The sequence below is a fragment of the Gymnodraco acuticeps genome, unplaced genomic scaffold (genome assembly GCF_902827175.1).
Source record: "Gymnodraco acuticeps unplaced genomic scaffold, fGymAcu1.1, whole genome shotgun sequence".
In the NCBI taxonomy this organism is placed as follows: domain Eukaryota; kingdom Metazoa; phylum Chordata; class Actinopteri; order Perciformes; family Bathydraconidae; genus Gymnodraco; species Gymnodraco acuticeps.
Genome location: NW_022990172.1, coordinates 264,660 through 282,563, shown reverse-complemented (window position 1 = coordinate 282,563; position 17,904 = coordinate 264,660). Strand labels below are relative to the sequence as shown.

At 40.6% G+C, this 17,904-nt stretch overlaps 1 protein-coding gene across 3 annotated transcripts in view; it reads right to left on the bottom strand.

The window, feature by feature from the left end:
• Positions 1-17,904, bottom strand: part of ttll12 (tubulin tyrosine ligase-like family, member 12) — a 40,652-nt gene that overhangs the window by 22,380 nt on the left and 368 nt on the right. For 2 of the 3 annotated variants that reach the window (XM_034217648.1, XM_034217650.1), the window contains exons 2-6: positions 17,080-17,246; positions 13,367-13,565; positions 12,444-12,603; positions 8,149-8,282; positions 7,410-7,486 (exon numbers count right to left, since the gene is read on the bottom strand). In XM_034217648.1, coding sequence (XP_034073539.1) covers positions 7,410-7,486; positions 8,149-8,282; positions 12,444-12,603; positions 13,367-13,565; positions 17,080-17,246 — 737 coding nt within the window. Of the gene's footprint in view, positions 1-7,409; positions 7,487-8,148; positions 8,283-12,443; positions 12,604-13,366; positions 13,566-17,079; positions 17,247-17,788; positions 17,895-17,904 lie in introns of those variants that run through there. The other variant, XM_034217649.1, reaches the window with a different exon arrangement.

Here is a 17,904-nt window from a genome sequence, read left to right as displayed (position 1 = left end):
CTGTCCCACGGTAATTCAGAAGGCTCACAGGTCACATTCCGACCATTATTTAAAACAATAGGTGCTTTCACACCGTCTACAGTTTGATTTGTATAGAGGGAGCTCTGTGGCTGAATGGCCAGCGATTAGGTGTGGCGCATTTATCCTAGGTGATCAGAGCTGCCTGCCGTCAGATTTCATTTAAAAAACAGGTCTGATTTTAAGACTATTTCTGCGCTCATAAAGAATGATAAGAATAAGAATAATGCGTATTGAACTGGTTTCATTAATTAGTGAGTTTATTTAACACTAGAACCGCCAATCGGGTGTGTTGTGTGTGTGCAATGTAACTTTTTTTCAATAAAATATTAAAGTCTCCCAGTCCGTGACTTTTCCTGAAAGTGTGTTATGTAGCACCCTATGTTGTTAAAAATTGCATTCTAATAGCGGGATTTTACGGTTTTAGGTAGGCCTATACAAAAACCTCTGGCGGTTCTAGTGATTAATTAATTAGTAATTAGGTACAGTAGAAGCCCTTTTTTATCAGTAACGAATTTAGCAGTTGAACATAAAAGTAAACTAACTGAGGGTCACTTGCAATGACAGTGTTGTGTCTAACTGTAAGCTTGTCACTCAGAGTAACCTACAGTTCATTTAGCTGCTGGAGAAGAAAGATCAGGGGGGAGGGGGGAGAGAGCTGTGGTTGATGGGCCATTAGTTGTGTAAATACACAACTGAGAGCTGCAGTTTCATTCAGACTGTTTAAAAAACGGTAACAGACTATTTTTCTTAGCGGATGCATGTCAATTTAAATCAATACATACAACTATTTTTTAAATCAATAAAAACATTTTCTAAATCCATAAAAGCATTTCAATTAATATTGGGAGTCATGTCGTTACTTTGTTGAGAATGTGGCCATGTAATAAGCGGGATAATTTGCAGCGACTTGTTCCTTATGGGGGAAAATAACACCCTTCAGCTGATCAAGATCCCTCCGCTACGCGTTGGGATCCTGATCTGCCGACGAGGCTCCATTAAAATATAAATATGTTTAGTGAATTACTGAGTTTAGGCACGTTAATAACGTTTTAATGAAGTTGAATACAGTATATTCATATTTGTCAGTGATTTCATGTCAATTGTGTGTGTGTGTGTGTGTGTGTGTGTGTGTGTGTGTGTGTGTGTGTAGAGGTGTGTGTGGTTAAAACACTTTCATGAAGTGAAGGAGGTTTTCCTTCTATAAAACAGCTGTGGGCAGCAGTGAGTGTCACGGACATGAATTCATAGATCGAGGCAGACTGGTGCACACACTCTACTGTCCTGCCAACACTGGCAGGACAGTAGGCGACACGCCCGTTCTAAGCCGTGTCCCTCACTCCTCACATCCCAAGCTGCATCCCCAAAGGTGTATTATGTTGTTACATCGTTTCAGATGTCATGTTTCAGTTGTGCTCTGTTTATGTTAAAAAGCCTCAGTCACCTTAATTCATGTAATAAAAACATCTCAGGTCAGTAACACTCAAAGCTAAATGTGCAATACCATGTTCAGCTATGTTACTATTTATAATGTTATTACATCAGAAGATGTACATATTGGAATGATTTCTTAACTTACAGTAGGCTATTTTTTACAATGTGTGTTGGAAGGATTTATTAAATTACTATGAATATTGTCATTGTTGAAGGCTTTTAGAGAAGGGTGAATTATAAGCCTGAATTATATAACATTTTATACCTAAAAACATAAAAGCCACAATAACTAAATCTTGTCACTCAGAGTAACCTACAGTTCATTTAGCTGCTGGAGAAGAAAGCTGCTGGAGAAGAAAGATCAGGGGGAGGGGGGGAGAGATCTGTGGTTGATGGGCCATTAGGTGTGTAAACACACAGCTGCCGTTTCATTCAGACTGTTTAAAAAACGGTAACAGACTATTTTTCTTAGCGGATGCATGTCAATTTAAATCAATACATACAACTATTTTTTAAATCAATAAAAACATTTTCTAAATCCATAAAAGCATTTCAATTAATATTGGGAGTCATGTCGTTACTTTGTTGAGAATGTGGCCATGTAATAAGCGGGATAATTTGCAGCGACTTGTTCCTTATGGGGGAAAATAACACCCTTCAGCTGATCAAGATCCCTCCGCTACGCGTTGGGATCCTGATCTGCCGACGAGGCTCCATTAAAATATAAATATGTTTAGTGAATTACTGAGTTTAGGCACGTTAATAACGTTTTAATGAAGTTGAATACAGTATATTCATATTTGTCAGTGATTTCATGTCAATTGTGTGTGTGTGTGTGTGTGTGTGTGTGTGTGTGTGTGTGTGTGTGTGTGTGTGTGTGTGTGTGTAGAGGTGTGTGTGGTTAAAACACTTTCATGAAGTGAAGGAGGTTTTCCTTCTATAAAACAGCTGTGGGCAGCAGTGAGTGTCACGGACATGAATTCATAGATCGAGGCAGACTGGTGCACACACTCTACTGTCCTGCCAACACTGGCAGGACAGTAGGCGACACGCCCGTTCTAAGCCGTGTCCCTCACTCCTCACATCCCAAGCTGCATCCCCAAAGGTGTATTATGTTGTTACATCGTTTCAGATGTCATGTTTCAGTTGTGCTCTGTTTATGTTAAAAAGCCTCAGTCACCTTAATTCATGTAATAAAAAACATCTCAGGTCAGTAACACTCAAAGCTAAATGTGCAATACCATGTTCAGCTATGTTACTATTTATAATGTTATTACATCAGAAGATGTACATATTGGAATGATTTCTTAACTTACAGTAGGCTATTTTTTACAATGTGTGTTGGAAGGATTTATTAAATTACTATGAATATTGTCATTGTTGAAGGCTTTTAGAGAAGGGTGAATTATAAGCCTGAATTATATAACATTTTATACCTAAAAACATAAAAGCCACAATAACTAAATCTTGTCACTCAGAGTAACCTACAGTTCATTTAGCTGCTGGAGAAGAAAGCTGCTGGAGAAGAAAGATCAGGGGGAGGGGGGGAGAGATCTGTGGTTGATGGGCCATTAGGTGTGTAAACACACAGCTGCCGTTTCATTCAGACTGTTTAAAAAACGGTAACAGACTATTTTTCTTAGCGGATGCATGTCAATTTAAATCAATACAACTATTTTTTAAATCAATAAAAACATTTTCTAAATCCATAAAAGCATTTCAATTAATATTGGGAGTCATGTCGTTACTTTGTTGAGAATGTGGCCATGTAATAAGCGGGATAATTTGCAGCGACTTGTTCCTTATGGGGAAAATAACACCCTTCAGCTGATCAAGATCCCTCCGCCACGCGTTGGGATCCTGATCTGCCGACGAGGCTCCATTAAAATATAAATATGTTTAGTGAATTACTGAGTTTAGGCACGTTAATAACGTTTTAATGAAGTTGAATACAGTATATTCATATTTGTCAGTGATTTCATGTCAATTGTGTGTGTGTGTGTGTGTGTGTGTGTGTGTGTGTGTGTGGTTAAAACACTTTCATGAAGTGAAGGAGGTTTTCCTTCTATAAAACAGCTGTGGGCAGCAGTGAGTGTCACGGACATGAATTCATAGATCGAGGCAGACTGGTGCACACACTCTCCTGTCCTGCCAACACTGGCAGGACAGTAGGCGACACGCCCGTTCTAAGCCGTGTCCCTCACTCCTCACATCCCAAGCTGCATCCCCAAAGGTGTATTATGTTGTTACATCGTTTCAGATGTCATGTTTCAGTTGTGCTCTGTTTATGTTAAAAAGCCTCAGTCACCTTAATTCATGTAATAAAAACATCTCAGGTCAGTAACACTCAAAGCTAAATGTGCAATACCATGTTCAGCTATGTTACTATTTATAATGTTATTACATCAGAAGATGTACATATTGGAATGATTTCTTAACTTACAGTAGGCTATTTTTTACAATGTGTGTTGGAAGGATTTATTAAATTACTATGAATATTGTCATTGTTGAAGGCTTTTAGAGAAGGGTGAATTATAAGCCTGAATTATATAACATTTTATACCTAAAAACATAAAAGCCACAATAACTAAATCTTGTCACTCAGAGTAACCTACAGTTCATTTAGCTGCTGGAGAAGAAAGCTGCTGGAGAAGAAAGATCAGGGGGAGGGGGGGAGAGATCTGTGGTTGATGGGCCATTAGGTGTGTAAACACACAGCTGCCGTTTCATTCAAACTGTTTAAAAAACGGTAACAGACTATTTTTCTTAGCGGATGCATGTCAATTTAAATCAATACATACAACTATTTTTTATATCAATAAAAACATTTTCTAAATCCATAAAAGCATTTCAATTAATATTGGGAGTCATGTCGTTACTTTGTTGAGAATGTGGCCATGTAATAAGCGGGATAATTTGCAGCGACTTGTTCCTTATGGGGGAAATAACACCCTTCAGCTGATCAAGATCCCTCCGCTACGCGTTGGGATCCTGATCTGCCGACGAGGCTCCATTAAAATATAAATATGTTTAGTGAATTACTGAGTTTAGGCACGTTAATAACGTTTTAACGAAGTCGAATACAGTATATTCATATTTGTCAGTGATTTCATGTCAATTCGGCGAACATAAACATAAATCATCGTGGTGAAGATGATGATTAAATTAGGATTAAAAATCGAGAGCCGAGCTGCATTTCCTCTCGTTCGTTTTTTTCGACTAAACAACATTATTTTAATTCACATAAATGTCCTTAATCACCACCTGACAAGCATCTTATGCACAAATAAGTGCATTCACTCTTTTTTTACAGTTAGTGAGATGAATGGCACTGCATGGAGTCCACCATAGAGGTGAATGCTGGAGTGTACCCACTTAGGTTCACTATAGAGTCATTTAAATGTTGATCAGTCAGTCTTGTTCTGTATTTAGATTTCATGACATTCATGCCAGAAAAAGCTGCTTCACAAAGGTTTGTAGAACAGAACCAAATAAAGCAGACGTGTTCAGTGCTGCTTGGTGAATGTTCTTATAGTTTTCTGGGTCTACAAGGCTCCAGAAATGTTGTGAGTTTTGCTGAGACTTAAGCTTAACATGATTTTGGAGATGTATAACCTCCATCTTCACAGGATTGACACTGAACAGTTCAGCCATCTTTTTCATCTTCTTCTTTGTCTTGACATGAAATTATAAACCATAATAAATCAATTGTATAGGTCTAGCCTCCCTATATCTGTGTGTGAAATTGTTCCATCCTCAAAAACAAAAAACTAATACTTCTGCAGTCTAGCTGCAGCTTCTAGCTACGGTCTTCTGTCAAAAAAAAAAAGGATACTGAATGTCCTGAATGTGGCATCACACACATGACATGAGTCTGAACACAGCAGACAACAGCATTATAAAAACAAAAATACTGCATGGGTGCACACTCACATTCTCTGTCTTACTGTTACATTAATCCCATGAATGTATGAGATTACATTAGCTTCATTATATCTCAGTGATTAAGTGAATAATAAAGTTTCTATCGGGTCACTGTCAGCCTGTCACTCATTATTTTCAGGGAGGGGGCGGGGTTTGGAGGAACGGAGAGGAGACGGTGATCGCGGAAGCTTTCCTCCTGCCTTCACAAACTTTACACAAGTATTTATCAACTGAAAATAGCAAGAGGACATTCATACTCTGCAATCCAAGACTTGATTAAATCCACCAAAAACCTGACATGACGATAACGAGTGTTTTTCAAAAAACACAAATCCCTCCCTGTCTCTGAGCCGCAGCGACACGGGCCTGATTCAGAGCGGGTCATTCTGCTGTTGGTTCTGGACTGGTGTTGCTGGAGCTGGAGAAAGCAGACTGGTCCGTGTGTGGTGTCGCTGTGCCGCTGTCACGTCTGTTCCTTGATCACTGCGTCACAGACCAATTTGATATTCGTGTGACAGAAACAATTCTAAAATGAAAAAAACGTTATTGTCCAGCCGCGGCCGAAAAATCAAGGAGAAACCTTACTACGCTATAATCGATAATCGAGCGGCGAGCTACTGAAAAGCTGCCCGCGAGCTACCGGTAGCTCGCGATCGACGTGTTGGAGAGCCCTGCTCTAGCACCATCATTTTAAAAAAACGCTAAATATCTTTGCAGATCAAAAGGGGGCAGGATCGAGGTTAGGTGCCTTGCTCAAGGGCACCTCGGCAGTGGCCTCTGGGGTGAAATAGCACCTTTCCAGCTACCAGCTTCGATCGGGAAGTGAACCGGCGACCCTTTCAAAGTTCAAGGCTTTTATTAGTCATACGTATATAGCTACAGTGTAGTTATGACAATGAAAATCTTAGGTCACAGACTCCTCCAACAGTGCAACACAATCAAACAGAAAAAATAGTGCATGTAAATACAAAAAGAAAAATAGTGAAATAGTGCAATAAGAGTCTATATACAAGTGATTGGAATATGATATATTAGATACATCATTTCTAAGTTGCAGCCAGATGAATGTTATGGATGTTGTTTCAAAAGTTCAGGTGTTTAACAGTCTTATGGCCTGCAGTATGAAACTGTCCCTGAGTCTGGTGGTTTTAGTCCGGATGCTGCGGTACCGCCTGCCAGACGGCAGCCCATTTGAGAAACACCTCTGAAGTGCTGACGGCCGTAGACAGTTCATTTAAGATTCAGCGACAACTCAATGTTTTTGCAATTTTACCTCAAATGTTTTCATATTTTTCCACCTCAATATTCAAAAACATTAAGAAGACTGGCTCTGCCATAAGCTCCACACTGGAAACGTATCAAGTTGTGGGGGAGAGGTGAAGAATGAGCACACTGTTAAATAGATAATCCTGACCTCCCCCACTAGCTACTGCAGACAGCTGCGCTATGTCTCTGTCCCATTTCAATGCTGGCCTTGGGGAGTGCTATCTGGTGCAATTTGATTGGGATGTGGGTCAAAATTAAAGGATATAATATAAAGTTATGCCATCCAAGTTTATTATCTTAGTTTTGATGTTTACATTCAAGGTCGGAGACGGTGAATATTTCCTGCAACACCTCCCCTTGTGCTAGCATAGAATTCAGCTTCTTAAAATGTGTTTTATTTTTAAACTAGATTCCACCGTTTTTCTCTTAATAACACAATATTATGTGCTAAAACTCTAACTCATTGCATTTTAACGACTTTGCACACTTGTTTAGTGTTTATAATATCCTCAGTTTTTAGATAGATATTTCTTAAGGTATTTTTAGTAGTAGATTTCTCTATTATAGTGTATTTTAACATGTTTCGTGTATTTTATTCAAGATATTCCAAAGATATACATGTTCCTGCTGTTGATATGTAAATATGTACTTGCTATTAACTCATGTGCAATGTCTTTTTAACATGCTGCTATAATAAAAGTATTTCCAAGTTTGGGATCAATAGAGAGTTTCTAACAATCTCTCTATTGTTGATCTGAGAGACTTACTTGAGAGTTTTGTCCTCAGGCACAGTGTAGGGTTGGATCTCCACAGGAAGCTGCTCCTTGTTCTCCAATGCAATGTTCTGGAGAAACAGAAACAGAGGACTTTAATGACCTAAAATGTCTTGGATGAATAAGACTGTATCCTTGTGGGAATGAGGTGTGACCCTTTGCTTTAAAAAGGGATTTTTCTACTACATACTGCTAGATGTCGGACGAAGATGTGTCAGAAGCAGGGATACGGTTTTTGGCTGTAATCCCATTTTTTGAACAGCGTAGAATAATAGAAATAATATGTATGTGAGCAAAAATATACATTTTTCTGCGTAGAAAAAAGTTAAGGGGTACGAGAGAAAACCGTGTATTCCTGTAAATAAACGTTTATTTTGAGAATACAATATAACTCTGATAGATAGTCTGTGTAAGACTAAAGTCAAACCGAGGAAGAGAACAACAATGGAGTTGTGTAGGAGTCAATTAATCATGGAACTGGAATGCAGTTAATGACTTGGAAAGACTGGGGGTGAAACAAGAGTGCAGTAAAAAAAGAATGGTCATAATTTATAGGTGCTTTTAAGCAGAGGGAAAAAAAACAAGGTCAATGTCCTGTTAATATTATAATACTCTTAAAATGACGATATAATATGTCTTGAAAAGCTAATAGATAGAAAGCATTGCTTGTATCAATTCATTTGTGTTGTGTTTTAAATAAATCTTTTACATAAAAAGGTGTTGAGTGCCTCACCTCATAGTACGAGTCTGGGGGCTCAGACGTGACACTTATGACCCCTTCTAGATCAGCTGTTACCCATGGTAACAGACGGCATCGCCTGACCAGGGGGTCCGTTTCTCCATATGTATAGTCACGGGTTACTTCATCTGTAGAAATAAGATTTGTTTGACACAAAACTTTGAGAAGTGAGGGGGACACAAAACAGGCGGTTCGCAATGGAAATTTGTTCTCGAGTTCCTGCCTTTCTAATAAAACATTTGTTAGTGTGATGGAAACTTCTGTGCAGCAATGCAGAGCCAAGGCTCAGGAAAGGATGGAAGCTGGAGCGTCTTTAGTCAAACACTGATATTTATTGAGAGTAGAAATACGGCCGGAGAGATCACAAAGTATATCACACTTTCATGTGAGCCACCTAGCAACGCTCTGAAGACAAAGCGTAGAAACATAGATCTATATCCTTAAAGGAGGGACCTAAAAAGCCCGCCTTTCCTACCTTAATCATTACTAGACATTGGAACAAAGACCCGTTGTGCCAAACTTCTCACCCACAGGAAGGCAGATGACCTCTTGACCTGTGTCCTCCTCACATTACAGGCAAGAGCCTATGCGACTTAACGAAAAGCATATGTTTGTCTTTTAACAGTTTCTCAGAAAAGCTGAGAAACTCAAGACACAAAGAGATCGGATTAAAATATTCTCTGACAGTTAGGACTATGGTGCAATCCAAGACAAATGTGACCCGCTCTATCGAAATCAGTCGGAAGTCGCAACGGCTCATTTCAAAATAAACGTTTCTGCAGGCTCTTCTTCGGGTGCACATGTGAAGGGATCTTGGAATAGGTTGAATGACTTCTCGTGGTCACTGAAGTCCGAGAAGCGGTGGTGGAATTCCTCTTGGAATTTTTCCATGAGGTTGTGGTTCTTGTCTGAACACAGGTGATGTAAAACATCACATTCTCCTGCGAGCACCTTGCAGGCGGAGAAATGGGTTAGATCCCCCTCTCTGAGCTGTCCCTACAGTAGTTGAAGTTTTCGCTGGAAAGCTTTGACGCTGTCAAACAATGTGGAAATGAGCTTCCCATGGCCCTGCAGCTTCACATTGAGATCGCTGAGAAAGGTGTTCAGGTCAACAAGGAACGCTAGGTCACAAAGCCATTCAGTGTCACTTAACTGTGGCAGATCTTGTCCTTTTGATTGCATGAACTCAGCGATTTCTTTCCTCAAATAAAAAAAAACGCTTCAGTGTGGCACCTCTGCTCAGCCACCTGACAGCAGTGAAGTATATGACGTCACCAAATTCAGCCTCTGATTGCACCAAAAAAGTTTTGAATTGACGGTGATTCAGACCTCTGGACTTTAGGAAATTCACTGTCTTGACAACAATGTCCATGACATGTTTCATTTCAAGCGTATGAGCAGCAAGGGCTTCTTGGTGAATTATGCAGTGATATTTGATTAGGTTCTCACCTCCGTTATTGGCCACTTTGTCGCTGAGCAAAGAGACAGCACCCGCCTTTCTCCCGACCATGGCTGGCGCTCCATCTGTTGTGACACCGACCATGGATGTCAGCTCCACATTGTATGCATCGAGACTACGACACACAGCATCACAAATGTCGATTCACCTTGTTCTGTCTTTGATACTCTCCATGCTTAGCAGTTCCTCGCCTATTTCCAAACATTTGGACTACCTATGTTGCAAATGTATTATCTTTTCAATTTACACACGGCATCTATTGCACGTCTGTCCGTCCTGGGAGAGGGATCCCTCCTCTGTTGCTCTCCCTGAGGTTTCTCCCATTTTTCCCTTTAAACTGTGGGGTTTTCTCCGGAAGTTTTTCCTTGTACGATGTGAGGGTCTAAGGACAGAGGGTGTCGTATTGTCATACTGATATTTTGTACAAACTGTAAAGTCCACTGAGACAAATGTAACATTTGTGATATTGGGCTATATAAATAAACATTGATTGATTGATTGATTGATATTTCAAAGTCCTCCGTGACCGTTCGAATGAAAATCAGCAGTTGTGCAGTATCAGAAATGTCTGTACTCTCATCCAGTGCTATAGAAAAGGACCCCTTGCCTAGGCCTTCCACACGTAGTCCCAATTGCTCTTTGAGATCATTGGCCAGATCTTCGATTCGTCGTGTCACTGTGTCATTCGATAAACTTATGTCATGGAACTTTGACTTTTGTTCAGGGCATACAATGTCAGCCACTTTCAAAATGCAGTCTCGCACGAATTCTCCATCACTGAACGGCTTGCTCCGCCTGGCAATTTCGTGAGCTACCACATAGCTAGCCTGTGTTACAGCTTCACCGGATTTTGCAAGATTTGTGAAAACTGACTGCTGGGCAGTTAAATCTCTTTGAAGTTGTTCAAGTTTAGTTCTGCGCTCCTTGCCCATGAACTTGTCATACATTTTATGATTGGTATCATAATGGCGTTTGATGTTATACTCTTTGAGCATTGCATTCACCTGCTTGCAGATGAGCCATATCACTTTATCCGACCCCTGAGGTAAAACGAAGTAAGCGTTGCTCCATTTCTCCTGGAACTTCCTTTTCTCCTCACTGACACAACGACCCTGGCTCCTCCATCTCGCTTACACAACGAAAACTTCCAACAACTTTTGTTGCGAAGGACTGATGGTTTGGGCCACGGGCTGTTCACGTGAACACTTTGCCGCCTTTGGGACATGCTTCCAGTGCATGCACCCCTCATAGCTCCTCTCGTGCATCCAATCAGGGAGTGAGTTTGGGGATGCTCGCGCTGGGGGTAGTCAGTGGAAATAACAGTGTGCCTGAGTGTGGACGTTGGGAGAGACAGCTTGTTGTTTTATTGTATAACCGGACTTTTGTGTGCGTTCATATACTTAACCACACACGCAAACACACACACGCAAATAACCACAATCACACACACGCCTTATATATACAAACAAACACACATACATTTTGTGTACATATGCATTCACCTCCTATTTAGAATAAACATCATTTGGAGTATACATCTTCTCTGGCATTTTAATCAGATGCACCACAGCGGCTTCTCATATAATTTCTTACCAGTCAACTAGTGACTCATCCAAAACAACTTTCGACTTTTGATCTAGCAAAAATGACAGTGTTGCATTTCCCTCCGAATAATGGTCGTAGGCTTTACTTTACTGATGAATCAGAATTTATTTGTAACTCCAGACCCAACAAGAGCTTGTGGCCTCTTCGGGGGGTGCTAAACATTTAAAACATACAGTCCGTTGTTCTCTTTCTCTGCCGTTACATAGAAAACACTACTTTATCCGTCAAGTTGTCTCCAATGCCACCACAACTTCCTGTCAAACACGTTATCTCGCCTTCAAAATAAAAGCATGCAAACGAAACAGGAAGTTAACCTAAATTACTAGATACGAACCATGGAGGATTAAAATATAATGCATGCATTTCAGCGTGTCACATTAACTATCGCGGGCCGCCAGAAACATTTCCCGGGGCTGCCATTGGCCCGCGGGCCGCACTTTGAGAACCCCTGTTGTAACGGCATAATTACAAGTGGAGAACGGAGTAATTTAACGTTACAGCAGGCATAACAACAGCCGGTGTTTCTCGTGAGGGTTTTCCCCGGGAAACAAACACAATACACACAAACGCAAAAATACACAAACACGTATACACACACACACACACTCGCGAGCTTCCCCCAGACCAGTAATCCAAACGAAAATATCTTCCCTCCGTAGTATTTTGATAATTTGCTCCGCTAATCAATCAGATCGATGGATTCCAGAGAAGAGAAAACTTTGAAGGCCTTTTTCTCAAAATGATGACTCGGTGACAGTCATTATATAATGTGACATATTTCGCTTAATATTAGGAGTACAAAAACAATCCTGATATCATTAGAAAGCTAGGAATATCCTCTTTCCAGCAGTGTATACAACTCAAAATGTGTCTTCGGGTCAATGTGACTGATTTCGATAGAGCAGGTCACAAATGTGTAGTGTATAATGCCTGGGTAACTTATCTAGTATCCTATCCATGTGTGGGAAGATATATATTTGTTTTTTTAAATGCATCAATCTGGTGCACTTTGACTGTCTGTCTGTCTGTCTGTCTCTCTCAGCACAAGGGGGGATGGGGCGTTTAAACCCTGAGGAGGAGAGCAGTAGCATCTGTTCAATATTTACCTTGTGTCTACTTTCTTGTTTATTTCAATGCCATGTCTTTTCAATCAATAAAGTACTATCTTATCTTAGGCCTGACTAAGATAAGAGTAGTCACTGTGAGTGTGAGAATACGTGTTCACCTCCTTCCTGCAGGTCATGCAGAGGCCAGAGCAGAGTGTAAGCGAGCCCCCCCTGCATGTAGAAGAAGGGGGCCATGCGGCAGCTGGGCTGGTCTGAGTGCTGCACCCGGGAGCCAAACTCATCCATGATGTACCACACCGGGACTTTGTCCTCCGGAGACTGCACCCGAAAACACAGAGGAGAACAGTGAAGTAGACGACTGAGACTCTACTACGTCCACCATGGTTTGCTTTCCATTTCAATCATTTATCAGATGTTTTAGAATTTGTATAGTTTTGTGCACAATTTAACAATACACAAACATAACCAACCACCAATTATGTAGAGTACTACAGGAAGAGGCTTCAAACCTACTGGGCTTATTTAAAGGGGACCTATTGTGCAAAATCCACTTTTTCATGTCTTTTATACATAAACGTGTGTCCCCTCTGTATAAAGAGATTCTGAACGTTTCAGGAAAAAAGATTCTCTCACTTTGTGTCCTGATCCATTTATATAAAAACCTGTCTGAAATGAGCTGATCATATTTTGGCCACTTTATGATGTCATGACGATTTTTTGGGTAACCAATAGCCAATAACCAACCCAGGTAACCCCCCCCCCCCTTATCACCTGAATCTCCTCCTAGAGCACCATTGTGTTCTTTTTAACAACATATAACTCAGAGTGGCTCCTTATTTTCATCTAAAGTAACAGACAGAGAATCAGCACTTTTGAAACAGGGCTGAAACAGAGGGGATTATGGGATGCTACAATGCATGATCTGTTTATTATTTCGAGCCAAACACTTCAGAGACATGTTTTGTATATATCTGAGACCTATAATATATTGATGAAAAACAGTATAATAGGGGACCTTTAAAGTCTTCAGCGAACACAAGATTAATATACATAACTGTTGGTATAAATGAATAAGACGTACCCCCTCGGAGAGGTTATAAGTCTGGTTGTACTTCCACATGTTCTCCATCACCAGCTCCACTGTGTCTGGGTCAGGGGCCTCGCCGTGGAAGTCCACCCCCATGAGGGCGGCCATTCTGGGCAGCAGGCCGGGGATCTGCTCCAGCTGCTGACGGCACTGTTCCACGCGGTACGTCCAGGCGTGATCCACCAGGAACACACTGCCGGCAGCGGAGAGGTATGGGCTCAGAACAGTCTCATAATACACACATGCACACAGAAGGATTCACACTTATATATTTCATGATCCGCAAAAGGATTCACACTTGTATTTCCGGATCCACACTTGTGTTTTTCAATGCACACACACAAATGTGTTCCGTTTCATATACATGTAAATAAAATCCAAATACAGAAAAAAGTTTTACATATGTATTTTTGATCCTCACATATTTGTTTTCCGTTTAAAACCTCTGCACCGGCAAACACAAACCGCTTTCTGTGCATGGATCGCTGTGCATTCGTGTGTGGGTTTTTTGAGACTCCCCTGACGCTCACCCGATTCGTACTTGTAATTTTTTCTATCTATAGCCAATCAGATGTCTCCTTCATTCTAAGCCAATCACATGAGCGCGCCCCCACGAGGGTATGATTTCACGTCATGGATGTTTAAAGTTTAACTTCTTCATATGTCTAATATTATATTTGACTTTTCATTCAGGAAGTATGACGCTGCGCTGTCAGTACGCTTGTCCATGTTTGTGATTGGTCGAATGCTCCCAATACCACCCCTTTCATGTGAACGCGCACCTAACTAGATAGGACACGGCTGGCTTGAGCGATCCACTTGATAACCCGCGTCGTAGTACAGTTTAGCGAGAGCACGTATGTTTTGGATTAGGCCAACCGGCTAACTCAAACATATCCAGGTTATGTTGAACCAGCTTCATAGTACAGGCCTCAGGTCTCTAGTAATTGTGTGCTCAAAGTGCACCAGATTGAAGCATTTTACTTTAAAATGTTTAAAACAATCTTCTCGGAGGGCATACCCCCGGACCCCCGTAGAGGATGTGACGGCCACCCCCCAATTCAAACCTGTTCATACAATAATACATTTGAAGCCATTTTGACGTATATTAACTATGTCAATAAGTTTCTGTTTTTGTAGTGTATTTGTCTTTTGTAGAGATTTTTCATCTATTCTTTATAAAATCTCGCCTAGGGCAGCAAATTGGCTAGAACCGGCACTGGTAAAGGCCTCAAGAGCCTTTCTTGTGCTGGCAGACACATAGAAACAAATTGGCGGGGCGCACTTCACACGTGCACACACTAAAGAATTCCAGTGAGCTCCGCGCTCACATTAAGCTGGGCCCACGTGCCTTAGCACCGCTGCTATGACTCCATCCTAGGGGAAACAGTGTACTGCTAAATTCTTCTGTAGAGTGGGATTTATGGCGCGTTTCCACTGCAGGCCTCGCTCGGCCTCGCTCGGTTTGGTTTAGCCCGGCTCACTTTAATGCTGCGTTTCCATTACAGTTTAGGAACTGGGGTAGTTACCATAGTAACGCAGTGTAGGCGGGGCGATCAACTTTTTGGCGGGCGGAGCGACGCTGCATACAACTGCCGTGATGTCATCTTCAATGCGACACAACTCACAAAACACACAACAACAATGGAGGATGTGGAAGCCATCGTGTCCTTGCTTCTTGGTATGTGGTTTTTTACCACAGCAAGAAGGACAACTTTGTTTCGGAAAAGGCTGCTTATAGCAAGACGTAATACAGAAGAAGCTGAGGGGAGACTTATGGCAATCGTACAACGCGGCAGAGACTACTCCAGGACGACTCAACGACAACGCTACTCGGTAAGCTAACGTTCGCTAACTAGCAATGTGTTTCACGCTCACTATACGACCAAAGTGTTTCACGCTCATTATATGACAAAAGTGTTTCAAGTATTTAATTAATTGTAGCTACCACTTTTACGTATTAAAATATGTATGCTTTTGTTTGTGTATTTCAGAAGTTAGGCTGCCACCGCAGACCATGTGTTTGGAAGCTTGACCGAGCAACCGAGTGGTGGGGTGTGATTGTTCCATCTTTCACACACACTCAGTGGGTGGAGAACTTCAGGATGTCTGAGGAAACCTACGTATACCTGTGCAACAAACTGCGGCCAGCGATGGAGAGACAGGACACAACATTCCGCGAGTGTATACCTCTAAAGAAGAGGGTGGCCATCGCACTGTGGAAGCTTGCGACCGGCTCAGAGTTTGATGCGCTACCTGAATAGCTAAATATTCATTGTATACAGGAAACTTGAATGTTTTTGGTTCATAACATCATGGTTCAGTAAGTTGATATACATTTCTTGTGTTTGTAATTATAAACACGACATTGAAAGATTGTGGGCCATTAAGGCTAGTGACGTTTTGTTTTTATTATTACTACATTGTATTGAACATAAATAAATCTATTTTTCTCTTTCACATATGTGTTTGTCAAATGATTTAAACAAAAAAATGTTATCAGAATTGACTATTTAGTAAATATTTGATTTTCAAGCACCAGTAAGTACTTCCCTATAATAAGAACATTTGAGCGAATATGAAAGTAAACATAAATACAAATGATCTCTTATCCCCCTTCTCTTCCAGTTTATTTGTAAAAGGAAATATTTTACTTTAATTAATGTGTCAGTTACCAAATAATGTTTTAGAGGAGGACCTCAAGCAAGCAAACTCAATTTCTTGCTTTAAATCTCTTCTTAAAATTAACTTTTATCTTATGGGCTTTTTCCTAACTGATGGTGTTTCTTATTGCTTTATAAATGCATGTATGTTTATATCTAGATCTTAATTGGGCTATTTTTACAATTATTTTTGAGTGATATTGTAGGCTTTTGTTTTTAAAGATCCACAAATATTATTAGTAATGGTATTAGTTGTAGCCTATTTTTATTTAGGAAAAATATAGGCCTATAGCTTCTGCCTCATGTGAATCTGAGTTTTTGTTCTGCTGATTTAAAGCCCTTTAATTGTACATTTCAGTTTATGATTGGATTCCAAAACTGTAATGTTGTGTGTGAGTGGCAACCCAGTGACTTTGTTTACATACTCACGGAAATCAGTTTGTTAATCAGTACTTTATTGAATCCCAATTTGGGAAGTGTTTTTTGTTGCAGCATAAAAAGGCATGGCATTGTATGTACAATAGAAATAAAAAATATATATATATTTGTTGCAGCAGCATAAAAAGGCATGGCATTGTACAAATACAAAATAAAAAAATGTTTGTATTGCAGCAGCATAAAAAGATATGACATTATAAAAAAAAAAAAGGAAAGATAAGAAATAAACTGGAGGAACGTCGCAACTTCGTCAATCGACCACGGTATGTTTTTCTTTGCCATTTTCTTAGGTTTACAAAAATGCTGCAAGCGTCCCTTAATATATGCGACACTAGGGATTAAGTCGCGCGAGAATTGTGACGATTCTCTCTGACCAATCAGAGTCGTCACTAGTTTAGCATATTCCGCCCGGTTGTTGGCCCCGCTTGTTGGCCTCGATAGAACCACGATTTAGTCGGGCCAGAAAAAGGGTGAAAAAGTAGCCTCGGGCCAAAACTAGGCCAAGTGGAAACGCAACCAAAAACGGGCCCCGCACGGCTCGGCGCGCTTAAAGCGAGCTACCCGCTGCAGTGGAAACGCGCCATTATTGGCCTGTGGCACTCTCACCTGGTCGGCTCAGAGACCTGCAGCCCACTGTCCCGGGTCACAACCACTTTACAGCTCATCCCTGCTCCTGGGTTGACCCTCTTCTTCTCATTCTCTTCATTCTCCTCCTCTTCCTCCTTGTCTAGTTGGAGCTGCATGATGCCAAAAACTTCCCCAGCATCATAAATCTATGACACAAAAAATGTATATAGATAGGAGTCATTATTTTCACATGTTACTTACCACCAGACTCCATTAGCGAATTTGTCAATTTTAGTTTTGCCTGCTTCTCATTTTAAAAAGGGGCTCTTCAGTAGCACAGCTTTGAGGTGATACATATAGTATTAGTTACTTTCTTCAACTCGGCATACTTCAAATACCCCCAATAGTTACTTTTTAACTACCCGGTAACAAAGGTAAACTGAAGTGTAAAACATCTATAAAGACAGACATGACATTGAAAAAAAAGGCTACATGTAATGCCGAATAAACTCGGGGAAGGTATGAGTGTTGGTAAAGATAAGATATATGCCTTATTCAAAGTGTAAGTTTGCAAACAATAAAAGGAAAAGCTCACTATTCAGATTTGATATGCGAGTTTGCAAAATACCTTTCCCTGTGATAAATCATGTTTTAATTACATAGAAGCCGGGTAACCAGTCGTAATCTAAGGTTTTGCTTTACATAAAAACATGATATATAATCTGTAATTATTTGCTAGTAGCCTTACATTCATGCAACCCGGCGTTTTTTTGGCCATTAGCAGCAAGAAATGCACGCAGAACATGTATTGCTATGTTTTCCTACTGTTTATCCAACAACTGTGCTACAGTGGCTGAAACTTTA